Raw genomic sequence first — 24,391 nt, forward strand, 5'->3', positions numbered from 1 at the left:
ATGTCTAATTCTGTGGGGATCCTTTCCATAATGATGCCATACACTTATAATATCAATAATAACAAACAGAGACTCTCAGTAGCAAAACCAAGCATTTTAATGGACGTATATTGAAGGTGCAAATTGCCCTGAGTGGCTACATTGCAGCGTGTTTCACAGCTTGGTTGATACTGCAACAATTTCAAAAACTGTTGTTCCCTTTCGTCAGTTGTGATGAGAACTGATGCTGAGAAGTTTAATAAGCAAAGTCTGACAAAAACAATGCCAGAGCTAGGACTTGGGCAGATAGAAAGTGTCAGATGGTGTCATCAACAAACATTTTCATTGCCGGCAGACAGAGCAGGTGTTTAACACACGTCTTTAAGCCCCTGTGTTCTCTGTATGTATAATATCTGAACAGGGAGCCCTCCACTGGGGCAGCACTGCGTCCTACAGATCCACCTGTGTTTGAAATTAACCCCCGGCTGCTGGTAGGTAGGCTGGCCTTCCTACCTTGCATTTGGCATTTTTCCCATTTATGGCTCCTGTTGCATCCCTAGCTCTTTGAGAAGTTAAGATATTTGGCTGAATTTCTCTTTCAGGCCTTCTTCCATTTTTTTGTGTTAAAACTCACCATTTTTGGGAGATAATTCTTGTCTTACTGGAGAGCTTGGGCTGTGTGGGTGGTGGGGGTCGTTGCTGTTGAGGGCATGCTAAGCCTATTGAGACACTGTATGTCAAACTGGGTTATGCAAATAAACCTAACTAGTGTTTCACAACAACAACTTGAGCCAAGTGTTTATCAGCGGTGCTGTGCATCAGCATCAGCATTACCAAACTCCCACTAGAACCCCCACTACAACTGCATCTTACTAGTTACATACTTTGCTTCTTGTTTTCAAATATTCAGCTTTATAATGTGAAAAATGTGTGCCTGTGTTTGCTCCATGCCAGGCAATTTAAATTGGCTTTCTGTTAATTATTACAGATTTTTCAAGTTTTATGGATGACTTTTAAAGCACTAAAAATCTTTGGTCTAAAACATATAATTGATTTACTGACTCCTCATGAGTCTGTGTGTCCCCTCAGATCGATGTGGCTTTACTGCTTATTCCCAGGTTTTGACTGGTGACAAAAGGTGACCGAGCATTTGCAATTAAAGCCCCCAGACTTTGGAACAGTCTGCTGACAGGCTAAATCTGCAACATTTTAAATTTCTAATATAATTGACTGTGCAGCCCTACACTGCATGTAAGGACCTCAAACATGGAGTAGTGCAACTTTCTGCAAACAGTGCTAAGTCATACCGGACATACTGAGAGGGGTATTGCTGACTACTGGCAGCCTCAACAAAAACTGCCCTGCATTAGTGAAGGAGGGAGGGAGGGAGATCTCCCACAGAGTGGCCAAAAAGATCTACTAGTCGGCTCCTGCAGAGAACAGCAGTAATAAAAGAGCAGAAGAGAGTGAGGGACAGTGTGAGACCACCATGAGCCTATTTCTGGCTCATCTTTGACCTACAAACCCAGAAGAGAGAGAAGGGACGGCTGAGCAACAAGGCGACTAGAACGGAGGCTACTTAGGTAACACACACACACACACACACACACACACACACACACACACGCACACACCTGGCCATCTGTTTGTAAGCCTCCTCTGCCACAGCAAAGATATGTGGGTCCATGTCTCCCATGTTCTGTCCGCTGTAGGCATTAATGATGTCTGTGCCGTAGATCGGCAGCGTCTCATAAGGGTTGATGGCCACCAGAACGATTCCTACGACATGAACACAGAGGGTAAGAATGAGCTCATTGCAGCTGAACTGGACTGCATTGAACAGGTGACTCACTGAGATGCTTTTTTTCCAAACTGAGAGGGCAGGCACAGTTATTATACAATGCATAGTGTTCATTATCACATTTGAAGGTGTTGAGGCCCACACTGTTCTCGCTAACTTGAACAGAGAGAGAGATCTTACATTCTTTCAAAAAGCGGATTGTATTATATGTGCATCACACCACCTCATGATTTGATTCAGATTCATTTACAGGTGGTGACTATGTGATTTTAATACCATTATCAATGCATCTTAAAGCACTAAAATGTTTTATTTCTTTTATTTATTTGTCACATTTTTTATTGTCTCTCACCGTGTGACTACTTGCTACTTATAAAATATATTTGTAATGGCCCATAATTAAAATAAATACATGAATTTAGATGCACACAGTATGGCTCTTATCAAGGACCTTTTTCCATTCAACTTCACAGAAACCAAAACACTTTCATTTGCTCAATTTGTAGGTCAGGTTGAATTGTGTTGCTCACACTTAGCCATGCTCTCTAAAACTCAAGAACCAGCCTGGCTTAGATCATGAACATGACACGTGTCAATTTCCATTATATTTCACCCACCAGTTGTCTCCGCTGTGAGAAATGTACGGGTCAGTCTTGGTTTTGGTTCAGGCGATCATAATGTTGAGAATTCGGTTTTTAAATTTCCTATTATTTACCCCCCCGGCGTCTCTTTTTGCCATGTAAGTCAATCAGAAAAAGTCTATTTGGGCAACAGGGCATCATGTGGAGTTATTATTCCACAGCTGAACAGGGCTTTTATTGTTTTTAGGGACTGAGCTACAAACACAATAACAATTAATAACATCTTCATCTGTTTACTGTAGAAGGAAATTTTAAATTGACTGTAAAGTGTTTTCATGTGGTTTGATTGCACATTTTTAACAGAAATGTACAAAATGACTACCTCTCTAATAACACATATTTACCTCTTGACTCAATCTATGACATGATTTGGTATGATTTTATATTATTGTTTGAAAGTATGAATTTATACCAAGGCACTGACACCATTCATTAGGGCTTCATTAGACAGTTGGTGTGTCACCTACCGCAGTAAGTGTAGATGAGCTTGGAGTCGATGAAGCGGACTTTGAGGTTGTGCAGCACGGCCGGCTCGTGGAGGTAGCTGAGTGCTGTGAGGTCATTCTCGCCCACCAGGATGTCGGGGTTTCGCAGGTAGGGCAGGTTCTTTGTCTTGGGGTCCAATTTGTGTTCAATGTTCTGAAGATGACCAGGACAAAATAGCAAAACAGAAAAGTTATATATCAAACACTGGGAATTCATACATTTTTCAAGAAAAGATGGTGGATCAGCGCAAATATGTTCACAACCCGTGTTAATATCCACTTACTTACTGTATATATTTAGATGATACACTTATCCAAAACCAAAGGATCATGCTTAATGCATATGCATTTCACAGGTCAGGTATCAAAATGTAAAAACTCATATGAAAACCAACTCAGTGCAAGAGATGATTAAAATGTTTGAGGTGTCCTAATTTATTTTCTCGGCACCTGACGGTCAATAAGACGTGAGTACTTTCTGAACCGTGGTATAAAAGCAAAACAACTGTTATGTGTTGATTAGTCATCCTTACGCCAACAGACTACTTCCTACACTCCTCGAATGATGAGCGAGAAAAACACCTTTGTTTACTGCTAAAGCCAAAAGTGGCAAACATTAGGTCAAATTAAGTACTGTGATTAAAAACGAGATTGCTGCTAGATGCACATCTGTAAGCTCACCTTCAGATCCACCATCGGTTTTAATGAACGCAACCTTTCTATGGTGTCTAAATCTATGATTGCCTGGCTTACAGACATCTCGTCTGTAAGCCAGTCACAGTTACACATCATTTACAGTGAACTGCATAAGAACCGCACCCCATTTTTTAACAGGCATCGTCCACTGTGAGGCAAGGAGGAAGCCCAAGGTACGTTTCAATCTGTAAATCATCGTTGTTAAAGCACATGGTTTGTTTTAAACAAGATATATTATTTCACTTTTAAATGTAAAAATATCATATTAAGACACTCGCAGCTTTTACTTTTCAAAAATATCCGTCCATTGGGATGGACGGTGGATCTGAGTTCACTGGAAAATTAGTTTAAATGAAAAACACAGTTCTGATTTGATTTTCTAATGATACAATCAGCTTCTAATGCATCTTCTTATGTAAGCAGAATTTTCATCTCAGAGGGTTTTCACCAAACTGTTTTCAGGAGATACTTCAGAAATAGAGGATTTTCTGACAAAAACAACACAAAATATATATACAATTTGTTTTAGAAAATAGCTTTAAACAATGATATGAGTTAACTATTCATGAAAAATAAATGATCTCATGTTTTCTTTTGGAAAAAAAAAGTTCTGTTAAGACCACTTATGTGGTTCTGTGTTTATGTTGTCCGTCCGCTGGAATGGGAAGAAAAAAAGTCATATAATAAAGTATCCTAATAAGAAAAAAAAAAGCTAATGATTTATAAGTGCATTTAGGGTAGAAATCGACCATTGCAATATTTCCTTGTGTTTGGGATGTAACTGGGTTCTGAACGGGTTAACACGTTTGGCTGTTGCAGTTTTCCAGGTCTGGCCGCCTGAGGCTGGCTAACAGTGGAGCGACCTTTATTCATTTAATCAGCGACAGATTTCCACTCCCAATAAAAGTATTCATAAAGTATTTTACGCATGTTCTCAAAAAATGTCATGGGACTGACTACTGATTTGGCACGGCTCTGGAGCAAAACCACTGTATTCTGTTAAACTTGTTTTCAGTTTGGTTCCCCTCTTTCTCTGCATGGAATTATTTTAAATTTGCTTTTAAATGAATCTTGTTCTCTTTATGAAGCTTCTTTGGTTTGATTCTGTCACAGAAAGTGTTCTACCAAATAACACTGAGAACAAATTAAATAATCATATTCCTTGACTGACTAATAAAGTGTGTCATTACCAACAGAAGCTGTCTACCAAAACACAGAGAGCAGTCAGAGGGAATGTAACTCCATCGAGGCTGCACAATCATCTAAATGTGTTATTTTATTAATTGCAATTATTTAGATTTTTTTATCTGCAAATGGATATGCAGGCATGGCAGTATTTCATAAATACTATAAAAAAGTACATAAATGCCTTATTTCCCTAATCAAAGATTTTTTTTTTCTGGGGTTATGAGAAATTTCTCCTCATGCTTTTTGAGTGCTTCAGCTGTGTTCAAAATCATGTTACATCAGATTCAGCTACACGAATGACCATTACAACTTAAAAAAATGATCTCCACTTGTCCTGGATTGGCATTGAAAGGCTTTCTCTATTTCCTCGGTTCATGTCCTAACATTTTTACTCAGTGTCATTGAAAAATGTGGACACATTATGGAGATATTAAAGGAATACTTCACCCCGTAAATGACCATTTGTGTAACAGTTACCCTCTGTTGCTTTGAATTTGTTGAGGTAACTTTGTTTTTTTCACATGCATTTAAAGTGAACGAAGAATCCAAAAACAGAGAAAATTCTAAAAGGGAGCTTTAGCAACAGCAAACCCATATCAAAACATCTGTTTACAAACTCTCAAAAAACTAATGCAGTATAATTCAGGTCTTATTTATCCAGTCGTATACTCAGTACTTCCCTTACAGACAGCCCTGCCTGACAGGGAACTGAACTCAAAGTAAAACCTATCTTTATTTAAAGCCATAAAGACATACGACTGGATAAATGAGACCTGAATTATACTGCATGAGTTGTGTGAGAGTTTGTGCAGACGCTTTCATTATACATGTTGGTCCTTGAAATCAATTCATCAAGAATTTTCTCTGTTTTTAGATTCTTTCTTTACTGTGGAAGAAACGTCATGAATTTAAAAACAGGATAATTGTTATTCCTTTAAACAACCAGAACCAAAAACATAGAGTCATCGCCTTGATTGTGCTAGTTCCATTTACATACGATCATGAGATTAAATCATAAGGAGCAATATAGCAAACAGTCTAACCGCACTTTCATTGTACAGGATTACTGGACTTCATGCCAGGAGCTTTTTGTTTTCCAACATGAGGAATTAAATTTACTGCTATAAATCACAAATGCTCCTTGGGGGCATCTTTGTGAGCAGGTCTCATTTGTGGAAAGTGCTAATGGTAAAACCAATAACCACTAATAAGAGGCAGCAGCACTTTAAGTGTCTTTGAGTCAGAGAGAGCGACAGAGGAAGCAGTGACACGAGCTGAGGGAGAGAAAACATAAAGAGCGAGAGCAGATTCCTCTCCACCCTACACCTCTTAATTAATCCTCACCTGTCCATCCTCCAGCATAAGCTGCAGAGAGACGTCGCCATTTTTGTAGTCTTTGGTCAGCTCAGCTGACTTCCACACCTCCTCTGTATCGGGGATCCACACCCGAGCACACTGAGACAGGAAGAAAGAAAGAAAAAAAAACAGTTAGTTAAAGACATGAGGAATACAAATTATGACATGAGGCAGCGTTGCTGACATTTTACATTATTATCCAAAACTAGGAACGATAAGAATTGATCAACGATTGATTAATCTGTTGTTAAGAATTTAATCAAACATGTAAAACTTAATTTATTAATCAATAGGCTATGTAATGCTGTCAGAGTATACACAATATGTTGCTGTGAGTTTTGATTGAGGGAAAAACACATTTGGTAAGGTTTGAAATACGCAAAGTTTTAATGTTTTTTCAAATAATAATTAATCAATCAAAAATTTCATCAATCAATAATCAATCAAATTTTACTGATAACTGGTTAAGGAAAGTGCTTTCGATTTGCAACCCCATCCAAAACCCATCTTTTCAAAATTTTGAAATTTTGATTTTGATTTTGATTTGAAATTTTGGTTCTGTATAATTATATACTTTAAAAATACCTCATCTTATCTGACAATATTGTAGGGCCAACCACTGGTGCTATCACGAAACATTTACACCATGAGATTTTTGATGAACATTCATAAATAATGTGGATATAATGACTATGTGGTTAAAGACAAATAATAGAAAAGCTGTTAAGTTCAGAAAATTACATCACTTTCTTTTAATTCAGCCTTTAAAACCAAGAAAAGACAACACTTAAGATATTAGGATATCCCAAACACTGGAGATATTGTTTATGGTGACTCAAGTATGCTTCACCTCAGTACAACTAAAACCTTTTAAAAGAGGGATGACTGTTAAGTTAACTTCCTTTCTGCCAATGGTTACAGCAGTATGACCTCAGAGAAAACACTGAGTGCTATGTTTTCACAGTCATGAGCCCAAGGCTCGTAATGGCCAGTTAAGTTGTGGGAACAAAAGAGGCTCCTAACGACTGAGGGAGTGCTGTTGAGAATATTATGTGGTCAAAATTTTAAATTCACGCACACGTACCCACACAGCAAAGTTCAATATAAAAATGTTTCAGGCCTTGCAGACTTGTGACTGAAGGCAATCAGCTGATCACAGACATGTGGAAAAACAGTGATGAACACTGGCAGTCACATGGCTGAGGAATCCGGCTCAAAAACTGAGACGCATGGACACACACACACACACACACACACACACAGAAGCCGTACTTCTAACGGTAGGAGTTAGTTGGAAGACTGTGGAGCGATTGCAAGATTGGGAGAGAAACATAAAATGCCAAAAACCCAGACAAATGAGGTCCTGCAGTGTATGAATGTGTGTGTGCAGGCTGCAGTAGAGAAGACTGAAGTCAGCGGTCAAACAACACAGAGGTTGTTTATCTTACAGTACATTTGATATTACATAATGGGGAAAGATAAGGGGAAATTAAGTTAAGAGGTTCAACACAACAGAGTCTGGTGTGATTAGACTGTAGTAGCAGGCGTTTTATAAGGGGAACCATCATTTTCAGGTTTGTACTTGTAGTTTGGGTTTTTACTAAAACATGTTTACATGCTTTAATTAAAAAAAAAACCCACTTAATTTTCCAAACACTGGCCATGCTAGACCACCTGTCTGAGCTGCTCCATTTTATTACCGGTCTCTTTAAGCCTCTCACCCAATAACGCCCAACCTGCACTGACTGGTTGGTGTTTCTAAGGCTTCTGCATCTCAGCGTCTCCGCATCATCATTGCAACCAGGGGAATGATTGTAACTGAGTATAGGGGCCATGAAAAATCACCAATAAAAGCTTCTCAACCAAAGTATTCACACCAGATGTGTTCAAGCAGGAATATTATCCAAAATCAAGGGAAAATGAACAACATCAGCAACCAAGATTACATGTTTTTCTGATGTTAGTATGTAGGAGCAGATGACTCTATAGAAAACCATCACCAGCTGACGTGAGATACGCAGCATTCAGTATGATATGAGCCTGACGTTTTCGCACACAGCAGGGTTTTCCAAACACTCATTTACCTGTGGCAGCCTGCAGGGTTTATAACTTCCGCCAACAAAAATAGATTTCCTATTATTGGAGGCTGTCGGCTATGCACTACACCTCTCAGAGCACAGAGCATATACTCTGGGCACAGATGGAGCAACAGATTATTAGGCGCATTGAATGTGAGACTTAATTGTTAATTGTGCTGGGTCTTAAAGTTTGCTTTCACTCGCACGAGCTGATCCTCTCATCCATCACTCTGATCGGATCAATTTTGAACGGATTCAAAATCTGCTGCTGGGGAAAAAAAAAATGTGGAGAGCAGAAACCTCCAAATTTAGACAGAGGACACAGAATAATACCAAGCGACACACAGGCATTTACAAGAAATAAAAGTTAAAGTTTGCTGTCCTCGCTCATAGGGATTACTTTTACATCAATTTATCTAATTATCTGAAACTAAACATGTTTAATATGAACATCTGACAATGTAACATCATATACATGAAATTTAAGAAAAGCCTTACAGGTCCCTGTTAACCTGACATGTATGTGTGTTAGTTTCAATTTCAGGATCCATCACTACATGTACATGGATCAGTGCTCTAAGTATGAAAATATGAATAAACGCTCTAAAAATGAGATTATATAAAAATTCCTTTTCATCTTTTTGTCTTCTGTGGCAGCATTATTCCGGACAGAGTATAAAGACTAAAAACAAATCCACATTCACACACATACCGCCACAAATCACAACAGGATTTAGACACTAAGACCCTTAAGTGTTATAATCTCAACATGAATGAGGATTTTCATTTTGCTCAGACTCATTCATTTCAAATACTGGTGAATTATGAAGGCACACAGTGAACTACTAATGCAGGACTATCTGAATGACACTTTTGTTACTATCTGAGAACTTGGGAGAGTCTTTCTGGAAGTTGAACATCGATTTTATGGCTTCGTTACATAAACTGCTGACGGCATTAAAGATGGAAGAGTAAAAGAATGCATTGTCGAAGGGCACAACGAGACATAACCTGGTTAATGTGGTCTACTGCTGCGCTACCAATCATCTGAATCATGACATCATAGTCACACAACCCCCCCCTCCATCTCTGTGTCTCTGGCTGTTTGTATTAAGAGCAGTGGTGTGAAATGACAGCTGAAGCTTATTCAAGAACAAAGGAGTATAATGAAAGACGTGTTCAGTATTTTTTGTATGCTGATATCCAAATATTACCTTTTTAAACTGAGCGCCATCACACAATATATCATAACTATTTGTAATTTCTCAACAAAGAGCCTTACTAGATGTGTTCAAAAGCATTTTAAGTGTTTTTTTTTCAAAGCTCCACCCCTTCCAAGCTCCCAGGTTGGTCTTTTTCCCCCCTTTTTATAATCCATTTCTCTGTCCACCCCTGTGGAAACACCAGACTGTGCGATCATCGGGTTAGGTAGTGTGCCGTGTGGTTAATTTTTACCTTTGAGTGACAGTTATAAAAAACGCAATACAACCTGTGTAAGTCAGATTTCAAAGGTAATACAAATAATAAAAAAATGAAAAATAAATCTATATATAAGGAACTACATGGGGAATAAGTAAACCATAAATAATGCAATAATTTAAAGTGCGGAAGTGGCAGTGGGGAAGTGTGGAAGTGGCAATGTGTTAGCAAGCACAATGTGTGTTGTTAATTTGATAGGGTTTGTGAATCTGACATTTTTAAATATTGAGTTAAATATAAAGTTTTCGATAAAATAATGTACCTATTTAAAACTGAACGCAAAAATGCATGCGTTTGAAAGGTACTACGACTTGTTCAGTGAGACTTGGATTAAACTGCAAACGTTGTTTGAGAGTTGTCAGCGGATGTTCTGATGAAGTTTTGCTACTGTTAAAAAAGGTCCCCAACCAATAAATCAATATGTTAGCCATTTTCCATTGAGACATCAGAAAAAAAGTTCTCTTTTCAAATTCAAGGTAACACGGCAGGACTAATTGATTACAAATCTATGTATTTACTTATTTATGTTAAGAATTGTGATCACTATAAACTGTACTGACATCTTCTAGTTAAAAAATAACTTGCTAGTGCCCTGCTGAACAATGTAGAAATCACCTTTAACATTGATTTGGCATTTCTGTGCTGTTCTCTTGTTAATGATCAGCTGCCGCATACACTGATATCAATATAACTGCGATAATCTAATAGCAGCTGATAAATCAGTCAGTATTGGCTAATTTATCTTTCCGGCTCTACTGTGTGCATATGGTTTTCAGACAGAGAGACAGACAGAGAGTCAGATAGTGTATATCTATAGTGTATGTACTGAATCAAAAAAGGGAAGACCTTCACAATCTGTTTGACACAAACACTCACAACTACGATACCCGGGAGCTCAAACATCTTTGTCTTACTCCTACTTGGAGGCATTGATTTTTTCCTTCACTAATACTGGATCAAATGACAAACAAATGAATTAACATTTAAATTCATGACAATTTCTGTAATAAACAGTTTAATATGCCACTAAACAACCTGTGCAAATAACAACAACAAGAACATAAACTCTCTTCAAAATTGAAAAATTAGCACAATCAGCACATTGAGTAGTTTACAAACCTTTTGTGACAATGTTCTCAAATGTTGGTGGTGCAGCATGCCTGCCAAAACTGACAAATTTAACAAATCATGGTCCAATCGTGGTCCAATAATCATATAATGGTGCATTAAAATATTACCTGATGCATGCATTTAATGAAATATGAATGAGGACAGAATTAACTGACACTAAAGAAATGAACAGCTAGCACACTGCCATACTACTCAGGAAATCCACTCCATTGCTCTTGGCTTTCATGTATTTTTTGAGGCCATTTAAACCACCTCCAGGCCAATGTTCAGCACAAAGTCACCACAAACTCCTGCTGTGTAGTCAAACATTGGTCAAACGAGCTTTACTTGAAGTGGTATAAGAGGTCCCAAAGTCTCTAATGATATGAAATATGTCCATTAAACTTCAAGAAAATATACCTCGAAGCGAGAGAAGGAGGGGAGGAGAACGAAGGCTAAAAATAGCCATGGCGAGTTTTGAGCAGCATCACACCTCACAGAGACATCACTGCACTACTGAGCACACTTCCTGATCCTCAAAATCATCCTCTCTCTCTCTCTCTCTCTCTCTCTCTCACACACACACACACACACACACACACACACACAGACACCTGTTTCTCACGTCAGTAGGTGTCAAGCTTGATTAACCTGAATAACACTGAAATATGCAGCCAGTCTGCACATTTCTTTTCTTTCTCCTTCCTGTTGGACCAAAACACACAAGTGTGTGTGTGTGTGTGCGCGTGTGCGTGCGTGCGTGCGTGCGTGCGTGTGTGTGCGCGCGTGTGTGGGACAGAAAGACAGACAGCAATAAGATGCAGCTGCAGAGGCTATGAATCATATTTATAGACCAACAAAGTCCCCCTGTGGTCAGAAAACCGAGGACAGATGAAGGATGAAACTCAAACACACACACACACACACACACACACACACACACACGCACATTAACATGATTCAAGGACGTAATCCTCCACAGTGAAACACAAGCTGGATGACAGGAGCATCTGAAAGCCTGAGAAAGAACTGTGATGAGTCAGTCTGTCTGCCTCACAGAGGAATGGATGATGGTCGGGCTGGTGAGTTATGGGATGCAGACAAAGAAGAAGGGAAGAGAGGGACAAGAAAAAGGACCAATGACGTCAGAGCATCTGTGATGTCAGAGATCACGTGACTAAAGTGTCTCTGTGTTAAGCTGGCCCCACAGGTGCCACATGCTTTTAATGAACTCAAGCTGCTAAACTGTATCTAAAGTTCAGTAATTTCCCTTTTCTTCACCTCAGGGTGTTGGGTGAGAGAGGATCACATGCTTTCTATGAAGTCAAAGTCTGATTCTTTAAAATGTGTAAAATGCAAGGGCTCAGAGCTCAAGAAAGATTTCAATCAAACCAAAAAAGTAGAAAATGCCAGTTGTATTCGACAGATCAGTATTAGAATATGGAGAGCATCCATACAAACAATACAACACCTTCTTCCTCCGTCTGCATCCAGGCAGTAACAGATGCTCTCATTTGAATTGAGTGGTGATATATTCAGTTTATTCAGCGTGGTCCCGCCCTGAGCATGTGTTTCATTGTTTTTCTTCAAAGCTACAGTTGGCAATTTATAAAAAAATAACTTTTTGTCATATTCGCTGCTATCAACATAGAAGTTCATGAGGCACATAGTCTGTGAACAAAGACCAGGTCCCTCCACCTTACCTCCTCCTACTGCTGCTGCTCCGAGTGGCATTTGCAAGAATCTACTGTGGCAGCTGGAAAATAACAGATCACAGCCGTGGAGTCTGACAGCTGTCAGTCATTTTTTACAAAAATCTATATATATTTTATTCTCCTCTTTAGCTGAGGTCCTTAGAAAAGCCAATTGTGGGTTTCTACCTTAACTGCAAATGTAAACTGTTTTATATCCCTTTTTGCTCTTGTTTCTAAATGTGCAAATAAACTTAAACTTTAACTTCATTAGGTCGATTCCTGCTTGTGAACTGCAGTCAAACCACTCAGCACTGATCAAATATGAATCAAAATTATGCTCCTGCATTCCCTATTTCTTGCCTAAAATGCTTCCAGAAACATATTTTAGCATACTGTGCAGCTGTAAAATGAGAAAGTTTGTGACCTGCCCGCCATGTTTTAAGTGTATTGTATTGTAATTTGAGCTGCTGGTCACCCGAAATTCCCTTTCAGGGATGAATAAAGTATCTTCTTATCTTATCTAATGTTGGATAGAGTCCATTGGAGTACCAAGCACCGCCCACCAGCCAGACCACCATTCTCATTTTACAACTAAACAGTACACTAAAATATGTTTATGAAAACACATGAGTTGAGAAATAAGGTATACAAGTCCTGCAACTTGATTCATATTTGATTAGTGCTGCCCAGTCTGACCAATTCCAAGCAGCGATTGACAAAATTGACACATGCGTCACAGGCTCTTGGGTTTTGATTTGTTGTTTTCGCTCATGTGTGGCAATGCTATTAGGAGCACTATGAAGAGGTGGAAGAAAGAATTATCAAAACTGAAGCAACCGTATCCAAGATATCCTGACTTAAAATCCTATATGTATCGGTCAAGCTCCAACAACACTGGATCTACATTCCCCATTACGTAACTCATTTGATTCCTTCGTAAAACCTCAAATTTTAATTTTGTTTCTTCATTATCCTTTTTAGGGTCGTGGGGGGGCCTTGAGCTTATCCCAGCTGTTGGGCAAGAGGCAGGGTACACCCTGAACACGTCGCCAGACTATCTCAGGGCTGACACACAGAGACAACCATTCACACTCACGTTCACGGCTGAGGCCAGTTTAAATCACCAGTAAACCTAACCTGCATGTCTTTAGACTGTGGGAGAGAATCTGAGCACCCAGGGAAACCTAACTCTAACACAGGAAGAACAAATATCAAACTCAACACAGAAGGCCCCTGCCAGCCAGTGGGTTCAAACACAGAAATCCTCTTGCTGCGCGGTGCTAGTGCTAACCACTACACAATTAATTATGCTGCCCCGAAACAGTGATATGACAAAGATAATATTCTCTGCAAAAATGATCGGTGACTTTTTACTAGCACTCCAAATTAAAGCAATGAATACCATAATATCTACCAGATACTGGAGTGTACTATTTATGAAATCAGTAAAATAAACATCATATTGATCAAATTGGAGGAAAATAAAGATTTAGCCACATCAGTGTTCTAGGAGCAGTGTACTAGTTTTCTGATACATCAAGTATTCAATGACACAATTTATATCATATTAAATAATGAAACAGTCTACACTTTCCCTTGCAGAGGCTGACAGCAGGTCTGGTGGAGGTACAAGGCTGGGCTAATGCTAATCCTGGTTTCACTGAGATAAAGGATCAGGACCTGATTAGGCTAGTGTAACACCGGCTAATCTTATTCCAGTCAACTACACCGAGATTTAATCACATTCACATATGGCTACAGGTTGCCACTGTGCTGCTAACATGATGGGAAAAGCTTCTACTAGTTCTTGAACCAAAGACAGAAACGTAGGATGTGTTCACATGAATAAAAACACTAGATTAAACTGATGTTATCGAAAGAGATATCAACTTTCTTCCTTTTAATCCATTTAATATGAAGAAAAAGGAAAAGACATGCTGTTTTTATCGGTTAAACTAGCGAATTTCAGCAGATGCCTTAGTTTAGCTGTAAATGTAACCTCTAGTTTAGAGTCTAGCTCTCGATTCTACTGGAACATTTCTGCAAGGATAGTAAAGAAAGTCTGAGGTTTGGAGGTCACTGAGATTAGGGGATTGGGAAGGGGTGTGTGTGTGTGTGTGTGTGTGTGGCGATATAGGGCTGCAACCACTGGGCGGGGCATCCATGACAAGTGTTTACAAATCTGCACTAAGTCAACAGCAGATTAGAGGGACTTCTCCTTGCTAACACTGAGCTCCGAGCTTTCACTCTGGCCTGCTGCGACTCCTCTAAACCCTCCCAGGGTTTTCTCCTGCCAGCACTGACACCACCAGAGCCTTTAGGCTGAACTTACACTGCAAGCCTTAGTGCTCAATTCAGATTTTTTGAGGCAGATCAGATCTTTTTGTTGGCTGTGCACATTATTTTTTAAATGTGACCACAAATGTCATATTCTGCTGTCAACTGATCTGACCTGCAACAGAAAAATAACAAAGATGTCAAACGCAACAAGTTGAGTTAAACATCAAGGCCACTGGAGTCAACGTTTACGATTTCATTTATAAATTGGTGCGCAGTGGAAGCCAACAAATTTGTGCGCAGATGATGAGGAGTATGAATAGAAAGAGAGCCAAACTTTTAGTTGTGGCTTTTTGTGGAGAAATGGCTGCTGCTTCTGTATGGAAGAGTGTGTGGATGCTGAGTCAGAGCCAGGAGTGGTGGGATTGTGATGTCAGTGGCTTCCCTGAAAGAAATCTCATCCAAAACTTCCCTTGACATCCTGATACTACTTCCACGTGTGTATTCACTGAGTGACTCCCACCATTGCAGAACTGTGACTAATGCCGATATAGTGTGATACCTATGTGACTGTTCAGACAGAGGGCACATCGTAAGATATCAGACCTGTGTCTGATTTAGGACCACATATGAAAGTAGCCCAGAGCAAAAGTAAAACGATCAGATTCCATGTGATTTGTCATGTCCACACTCAGGGTTATGTAGGCTGGTATATGCCCACTTTTTGCCGAAATTACCTGGAGTTGTCCTGCAGATTAAAATATCAACGGCCAAAATGTCTGATTTGAAATACGCCAAATACATTAATTAATTACTATCGTATTAAACAGCAAAATATTGTGTGACGGACGGACCTATTTATCCATTGAAGTCAAATCTAAATCTTTAGAACGTACGCCACATCCATGACAGTTAGTGTGCCCAATGTAGGTGACGGCATCAAGGATCACATTCTCCAGGAAAACCTTTAGCACACCGCGGGTCTCCTTGTAGATTAGGCTGGAGAAAGGCTTCATCACGGCAAGCCAGACGGCCTGGTGATTCCCTGGATGTTATTTCGGATGACTTAATGGCGACATTTGGTGCTATCTTTGTTTCTGCAGCTCATCTTCTCTGATTAGTCACTTTGTTCAATAGCTTCTTCATTAAGGCTATCTTATTTTCAAGTTATTTCATCTAATGGGCTTGGGATGCACTAAGGGTTATAGCATTTGTGGGATTTTATTGTGTTTTATTGTTGTTTGGCTATTTAAAAACTATGCCCAGTAGTTGTTCTGTATGGCAGCAACTGTGGAATATTAACAGTCACGTCACATATGAGCAAAACCATCAGATATGGGCCACTTTTGTCTGCAGTCTGAACGTGCTAGAACACCTTTCAGATCACTAACATAGAAATCATTTCCCACTTTGAAACGGTTATTTGTGGAAGTATGAGAAGGACACACAATGAGAGTAAATCAAGCGGAAAATTGATTAAACCTGAAAATACTTTACAACTCAGTCCGGCAGAGACAGCTACCTCATCAGCTGCAGTGGTATGCAAAAAGTGTTTTGCTCACATATTCTCAGTAAGTCTGTCAATGGAGTCCCAGACTGCAGAGGCCTCGTCACATGATGCCACTCGTGAGAATCTGCTGTTTTTCTGCTCAGCTGGGCAGACGCAGCATGACGCCAAGATACAGAGACCTCAGTGCTGGTGGAGAGTTCGGTTGGAAGGAAACTGTGCTAGTCTCACTACACTCAATAGTATGTTCCCTAACCAGAGTCCTGGCACATTTAGCAAGCAAATGTCCAGCGATTGCCAAAGATCAGGGTCTCTTACTAAGAAGCTGTGACGATGCCCAGTATCTAATCTCATTAGTTTAGTCAGTGCTGACTCTCACAGTATTGTAGCTCACTTCTGTGAGTTATGTCATGGTAGGAGAGTCAGTGCACAGCTATGCTTTTGTCTTATGTTTATATCAGACAATGGGCCAAAATAGTCTTGTTAGGAAAAAATACACAAACTATTAAACTGAGCAAACTGGGCAAACAGCTAACCTGTGGCAGAGTTACATATTTATCTGAGCTGTGGAACTATAGGCCACTAACATGCTCCAACATCATTAAAATTGATAGGCAGATTTGCCAGATATGCAGCCCTTTATCTACAAAAATTAGGACAAACTGCATCCCTTACACTGTGATCTGAAACAAAGATTTTGCTGTTTTTCAGACACCAGAACAAAACTCAGGCTAAAAGCTGATTTGTTCCTTCTCTGGAGTTTATACTGCCCTGCTGATTTCACTGGCATAAATATTTTCTACAGAAGAAGGGTGTGTCAGGACTGGTGGTCCTTGTTGCACAATACAGAGAATATATGTATCCAAATTTAAGACAAGATCTTACAGATCACTTGTCAAAGAACCATATGTAGCTAAACCAAGAAAGTATCTTCTCCTTCAACACATCAGACAGTTTAATTTAATTTCAAGTCCATCCTCTTTAACAATGTCACTCTTTTTAGGATACATATTAATCAAAAAATGAGGGAATGGGACGAGAAATGAAAGCTTAAAAGAAGCCAAACTTACTTCCACAAACATATACTCCAACTCCCAGTTCATCTTGTCTCTTCATCAAGTTCCTAGCTCATGCTTTGAGCTGTTAGCTGGTTTTCTGAATGCCTCCAGCCGCACACACCACAAGACCAGATGCTAACTGATGGTGTCTGCAGACACAAGCAGCATTCACCAACATCTCCTAAAGTTCCTTGCCCTGTGACAGATAACGGGCTGTCCCTGCTGTCTATCAAACATCCCGGCTTCCTTTCTCAATCACATGAGTTGGGAGGTAGACAGACTCTCAGAGCCAGGAAACAGGACTTGACCACAAACCACTGACACAGTTCCAAAAAACAACTGTCTTACAGACGAGCAGTCAATCTCAGTTTTGTTCTGATACGCTGAACAAAGTGAACTCTTGTTGTGGAGGAGCACAATTTATTTACATCCAAACATGGATCCAAATTTTAGTTTTTAAACGTAATACTTGTTTATCTATGTTATGTTACACATTAAATTTCATCACTTTATCACTTAGATATAGTGTTTGAATAAGATGCTAAAGGCTTGTTCCTCAAATCACAAGAAATGCACCGTCACGCTGAACATTACAGTCAGAATCACTATTTTAGCTCTAAAACCTGCAGCCCACTGCTGTGTGTCTGCTCTTTGTGTGTTTTTCTGTGTGGGACAGGACTGCAAAGACTACATGCCAGGGCATATATAACATGACTGCACAATTACTTTAACCAGGTTATCGCAGTAATCTAATGCACATGCTCTCAAATAGAGCTGGGGAGAAAAAAAACCTCACTTGCATGAGATAACGTAAAATTTCGCCGCCTGATGCAGTTGAGGTAAACACCTCCAGCACACAAAGCATGACTGTCCTATTCGATGACATATTTATCCAAACCACTATATGACATGAAATGTATACAGATATCAAACAAATTTCCTGGCACTCCATTATATAGTTGTTGAGATATTTCAGTCTGCACCAAAACAGAGTGACGGCCCGACTGACATTACACCCACGGAGCAGTCGAGGCTAAATATTAGGGACAGGAATATAAATAAAAGGTGGCATAAATTAAATGTAAACTAAATCCCAGTAAAGCACTGCTGCGCTGTTCTTGAAAATTTCAAGCATGCTCTGATTTTCGAAACACCCCAACAAGTGATGTAACAGCAGGTGTTTTCCCTTCGATCAGCTGTTCATGACAACACTCGCTCCCTCACATCACTGAGTGGCATGTGGCCATGTGTGCTGCGAAAGTTTCGACTCACTGCTGTTTTCTGAACCACATGATTCAGTCCTAAATTTACCCTGAAGGCTTCCATCCCTATTTTACATGCAGCTCTTTTGGGTTTGGATCCACTCAGTAAGATTAGAAACTAGCACCGACACTGGCATGCACTTTCCTGTGATTCTGACGCAGAGGTGTATCTTTCCTTTCAGCATTTCAAGTGTGAAACAGCTTACTGGCAGTTAAGCCTTTTGCCAGTTTGACAAATGAATGATGGCACATGTGAGGCAGTAGTGTACGTGCGTATGTGAGTTGAAGAGGCAAACACTATGCAGTTTATGAAAAAACTTGAGTTTTTTTGACCAGTTACCCAAAATCTTGGCGTAATGAAGGTCATTCTCTTCAAATATGAAAATTACATACTTTAAAAGTGCCTGACTTTTGTTAATACAGTCATGGGAAACAAATCACTATAGTATAAATGTATGGTGACCTGACCGATGATTCCCACGGCTACTCTCTGCGGTGTCTCCTCAAGCGCTAGTAGAGTAATAAAATAGCTTTCGGGAATTCCCTTTTAAAGGGTAGATTTGTTATTTTCTTTCTTTCTTGTTTGTCAAAGGAGTGTCGTGGCTTTCAAGAGAGGCTTCAGTTACCCATCAGAAATCACTGTCTGACGGCAAGGTAAAGCAGCAAAAATATTTAAAATATAGCGTACACTAAAATGATATTACTTCAGGTGGTCATTTTTTTATGTGTCTAAAATACGCTTTGCTGCTTTGGTACTCCTGCCTGCTTCTCCAAACTGAAGTGTGCTGAACCCCATTACCTGCATAAAAAAATCAGAAAAAGAACTTGTTCATTTTTATAATCAGTGCTTGATTGACAGTCAACCGCAGCTTAGCTAAACTCACTGATACAGACACAACAAAGCTGTCTGAACTACAATCAGAGGCAACGTGTCGTTACGACTCCACAGCGCACCGTAAGCTATTTATGAAAAAGAACAATCTGCGAAAGCAATAGTTTCATTCTCAGTTTAAATTCCTGGATCGATGCTGAGTCTTGTAGTTCTAAAAATAAACTATATGCTCTTGGTGTACAGCAAAACATTCCTTCAAATACAGTTTGTATCTTTGAAACTCTTGCTGTGCATTGACCAGCCTTTCCATCTCTGAGTCATGTAATGGAGCATCGCCTCACTTCCATTTCCATGAGAATATCCTTACTCTCTTCCACCCCTGCGTGGAGTCACACAGCACCGTTTCATTCACATTCACCACCTCTCACTAGTGTTTATCCTAAATTGTTTTACTTACTTTATTTGGCTCACGTAGATGGAAGAGACTGAATTAAATCGTATTTTAAAAATGCAATTAATGTTTAAAACTGCAGCTTCTTCCTTCTCCTCCAACCTATAAAGTCTACTTTCACCTCTGACTCACCTCTACTGGCGATCAGGAGCCAAACGTAGCTCGGAGCAGAATCTGATGCTGTGTGTGTATTTGTATATTGGTGTGTAGGTGCAATTTAACCAAGCAGCTCTGACCCGCTCAATACGCTTCTATAAGGCTGACTCATACACACAAAGGGCTGAGTGTTTTCCACCCCTGTGTTGGAAAAGTAAATCACAGAGAGGGGTCTGACATCAGAGCTGACTTCTGAAACAGACTGTACCATTCAAAGCAGAAAATAACATTGCGTTTCCCCGCCACACTGACAAGTTTTCCCAACTCCTCTGCAATTGAGACCATTTGACACCCAACCTGATTCTCATGGAATAAGAAATTGATGGATGGCTACAAGCCAAATCCTGCTGAGAGAGGAAACTAATTAACCGGACACCATCTACATGCATTTTGTTGTTAACTCGTTGTAATTTCTCGCCTTAGTGCTATTTAAGCAGACCCAACATTTTTGATAAAAGGAGGTGAAAGCAGGAAGCTATCTGTCTCAATCATACAATGCAATCTGACATCATACTAAATGTCAGACGAACATGTTTTATGTGGTTTTCACTCATTTTAATGCCATCACCACTTTAAATAAGGCACATTTTCTGGGAAAAAAAATGAAGAATATCTTCATGTTAAGGTGACTCGGACATTTAACATTAAAAAAAGCATCGTCAACCTTCTAGGACCCAGCTATAAACATATAAACAGATGTATTTTACTTTACTGGGTCGACTGTTTGTTTGATTTATTTATTTATATATTTATTGTTAGGATCCCCATAATGGCTGTAGTGATACACTAATCTGGATCAATCAATCCAATATCATCAATGCAAAGTGAAAACATTGTACATGTTATATATATAATTTTTATAGCTTCCTCTTGGGTAGATCTGCTTACAGTCTGGAACCTGGTCGCTACCTTTCTTACAAAGTCCCAGCCTCACCTTCATGCAGTTATTGGCTGGTGGCTATGTGTCCATAAACATCTTGACCACAGCAAAATACGAAAATCATAAAATACAGGCAAAGAGCAGAGTCTCTGCAAAAGAATACACCGCTATAGACTTCTAGAAAGTTATAAGCAATAATGAGGGGGATTCTTTATGAATGAGTCTATACATTTTTTTTGTTGTAGGAAAAACCTGCAGACTATACCTTTAATCTAACTTAAGAGTACTAATTAAGATGAGTAAATCTTCAAATTTTCACATTTAAGGAGCCAAAACTGACTGGAACCAGTGTTTTTTGCCTTGCAAAATGACTTGTTGCTGGTCAATTTTCTGTCAATCATTATATGAATGGATCAAATTTATTTCGACACTAAATGAAATATGATGCTCTTTTGTTTGCCTCTCTCCTTAAAGATCAGAGGTTGAAAACAGCTGCAGAACAGCACCCCAGGGAGCCAGCAGGGACTCAAACATTTTGTCAGAGAGTCCATTTGCTGACATAGGGTTCAAATCTGTGTCACACATTGTCTTTGACCACTTGCCTAAGCTTGTCTAATGCACTTAAGACAAAAGAGGCTAGAAACACTTCTATTAACACCAGTGCTCTGACAGAAAGAGGTTCAAATTACAAATACGCTGCAGTGCTGCTGTTTAGTGTAGATTTAAAGAGAAATTTCAATAGCAATCGTGGTCAAAACACACTCACACTGTCACGTTTTCTCACCACAACCTTATACAAGCTGAACACACCAGCTGTCAAAGTAGGGGGATGGGTGACTCATCTCCTCCTCCCTCACACACAAAATTTCTTCTCTTGTTTTACATTTGCAATCATAGAGATACAGCAGCAGCACTTATGACCTTGTGAGTTCTCCTCAGCAGCATCAGCATCAGTGTCATATTCTCTTCAGTGAGCATCTGAGGCTACAGAGAGGCTGCAGGGCCTCTGCTGCTCTCAACATCCTGGATGCTAAAGGATGCTAAACTGTCCGGATGCGGCGATTATCGCAGCAGTGGTACCCAACCTGCTGGATTTGGCTCACACCCAACAGAACCGGGTCACAGTAGGCCTGAAATAACCCCAAAAATAAAACACCAACAAGAGGCCATGTAGATGCCCAGGTTTGAGCCAGCGCCAAATGCTTTAAAATCGTTAAAACCGGAGCCTCCATGATGGCTGGCACCGCCTTTGCATCATCCCAGCCCCCTGGCCTCCTGTGGGGGATGATGCACAATATGAAGGCCCCGGAGGAGAGGATATCATGTTTCAGTGAACGGACAAGATGACAAATAAAAATATATATATATAAATTACCTCAGCTAGTTTTGTATGATGTATGTAAAGGGCGGCTGTAGGGACACAAACAGCCGCATTTGTTATCGCTGTCTCTCTCTGTCAGCTGCACCCATTTCAGCGCATCTATATTTAAACACCCCAAAACACATCACACTGCGTGTCACAACAGCATGTTTTCTGTGGCTTCAACATCACTTTCATTCATTTAAAACCGCCGACAAACCCGCTTTTTTTTTAAAAAAAAGACACGTTGTTCGTATCGAAAAACAAACTGTCGGCATGTTTATACAAATTTTGAAAGCATTTAGCATGACGCTAACCTTACGACTGTGTTATTTACTTTAGCCGACATGCTAGCAAACTGCTATACACATATAAATATACACTTGTTTTACCTTTGTGTACAGCTCCGACGCTGCCATGACGGTCACACGCTATGTCCTCTCTCCAATCTGGGCTAAAACTCCGGCAGGTCTCCGCGCTGCATGTGTGTGTTTTCATGTAGCGGAGGGAGGAGGAAATCCTTTGTCGCTGCCTCTCGGGGGCTCAGGGGGAAGATGTGTCTCTTATCGCCATGATAACCTGAAAGCTTGACGTTGCTGCCGCTGCTGCTGTTGCTGAGGTTTCGGTGTTTCACTTTGCATTCTGGGTACGATGGATGAAATGATTCAGCCAAACAGAGAGGCTGCTGCCGCGTGGGAAACTGCGCCCCCCAGTGGTCACGAGTTAGAATGTACCAAAAAGAGAGGAAAAAAATGTTTGTTTTTTTTGTTTTTTTCCCTCAGGGACTGTTCTTTAATTTTCACAAGAGGGTGTTGGCTGCGGTTTTTTCGTCTTCCTTTTTTCACCCTTCCCGAAGCTACAAATATTTTTTTCTTTGAGCCTCCACCATAAAATAATTTCTTATATAAAAAAAAAACCTTTTGATAATCGAAAGTGAGATGTCAAAATACTAAAGTTGGAAAAAAAAAAGCCTTGATTTTTCACTCTTCTTTCACTACGCATGCTGATTACTTGGTATAAACAATTTCTTTTTGGCAAAATTTTAAAGAGACGTAGAATAGTAGATTAAAGTGATTTTGATAAAATAACTATGTTAAGCTTAGATGTGGTAGTGCTTGTGGTTTTTGTTTGTTTGTTTGTTTGTTTTTGACAGAAGCCGAGGACTGTTGGAAATGTGAAAATACAGCAATAATTTCTGTTTTGCAGTTTCTGACTTTGATAAATTGCGTAATTTTGGTGATAAGGCACTGGCAGGTTCAGAAGGCATGTTTTCTTTGAAAATCTTTGGTAAAATAAGTAAAAAATACACAATTAAATTTGAATGTCCTCCCGTGAGCCAAAATAAAAAACCTAAGTCTCCTCATCAGTGCTTAAAAATGACTTGACATGCCTCCCCCTTTTTTCACCTCCTCCTCCTCTCTCTTGAATAACCAACATTCTCTTATGCCAAACAATGTAGTCCCCGAAAAAAAAAGGTTTACAAGGAAAACTACCTGTCATTTATTCATGCTTCAGCAACATGGCATCACTATGAATCACATAATGTAAATTGTGTTTTTTTGTGGCTTGTTTTTCTCCCACAGCTGCAAACTCCACCCTGTTAAATAATTCAAACTATTCTGAATGTAATTTGTGACAGCCTCAAGAATCATTGTCAATCATTTTATTTATTTAATTTAGGGCTATTATTTTAGCATATAATATATTTTAAGAATATAATAACACCCCACACATACAGATGTTTTTGTCTATTTTCCAATTGTATTTAATGTGTACATGCTGGTATAACAGTATTTTGTAAATAAGGAATTTGTGTACTTAACGTGTGTATGATGTCAAAATAAACAAACATTTAAGCAATAGCAGCCATAATCAGATCATGAATCACAAAAAAAACCAAATATTTTTTTGTCAAGTAAAAACTGAATGGGTAAAATGCAGGAAAACATGCAGTATGTTACTAAAATGTTCTTGCAAAAGGACCCATATGTTCATGTTTTGATGACTGTCAAGAAATTCAACAACTTCTGAGATGTTTTATTTTTAGGGTTTTCACTTTGTTTTTTACATTTTGGGTTTGTTTGTAAAGAAAAAATCTAAA

At 39.4% G+C, this 24,391-nt stretch overlaps 1 protein-coding gene across 4 annotated transcripts in view; it reads right to left on the minus strand.

Moving 5' to 3' along the window:
• Window positions 1-22,909, minus strand: part of myo5aa (myosin VAa) — a 65,415-nt gene extending 42,506 nt beyond the window's left edge. For all 4 annotated transcript variants that reach the window (XM_042513455.1, XM_042513310.1, XM_042513385.1 and 1 more), the window contains exons 1-4: window positions 22,683-22,909; window positions 6,135-6,245; window positions 2,889-3,060; window positions 1,614-1,758 (exon numbers count right to left, since the gene is read on the minus strand). In XM_042513455.1, coding sequence (XP_042369389.1) covers window positions 1,614-1,758; window positions 2,889-3,060; window positions 6,135-6,245; window positions 22,683-22,709 — 455 coding nt within the window. In that variant the 5' untranslated portion in view covers window positions 22,710-22,909. The remainder of the gene's footprint in view (window positions 1-1,613; window positions 1,759-2,888; window positions 3,061-6,134; window positions 6,246-22,682) is intronic.
• Between the last annotated feature and the right edge of the window lie 1,482 nt (window positions 22,910-24,391).

Source organism: Plectropomus leopardus, chromosome 1 (genome assembly GCF_008729295.1).
Source record: "Plectropomus leopardus isolate mb chromosome 1, YSFRI_Pleo_2.0, whole genome shotgun sequence".
Taxonomy (NCBI): domain Eukaryota; kingdom Metazoa; phylum Chordata; class Actinopteri; order Perciformes; family Serranidae; genus Plectropomus; species Plectropomus leopardus.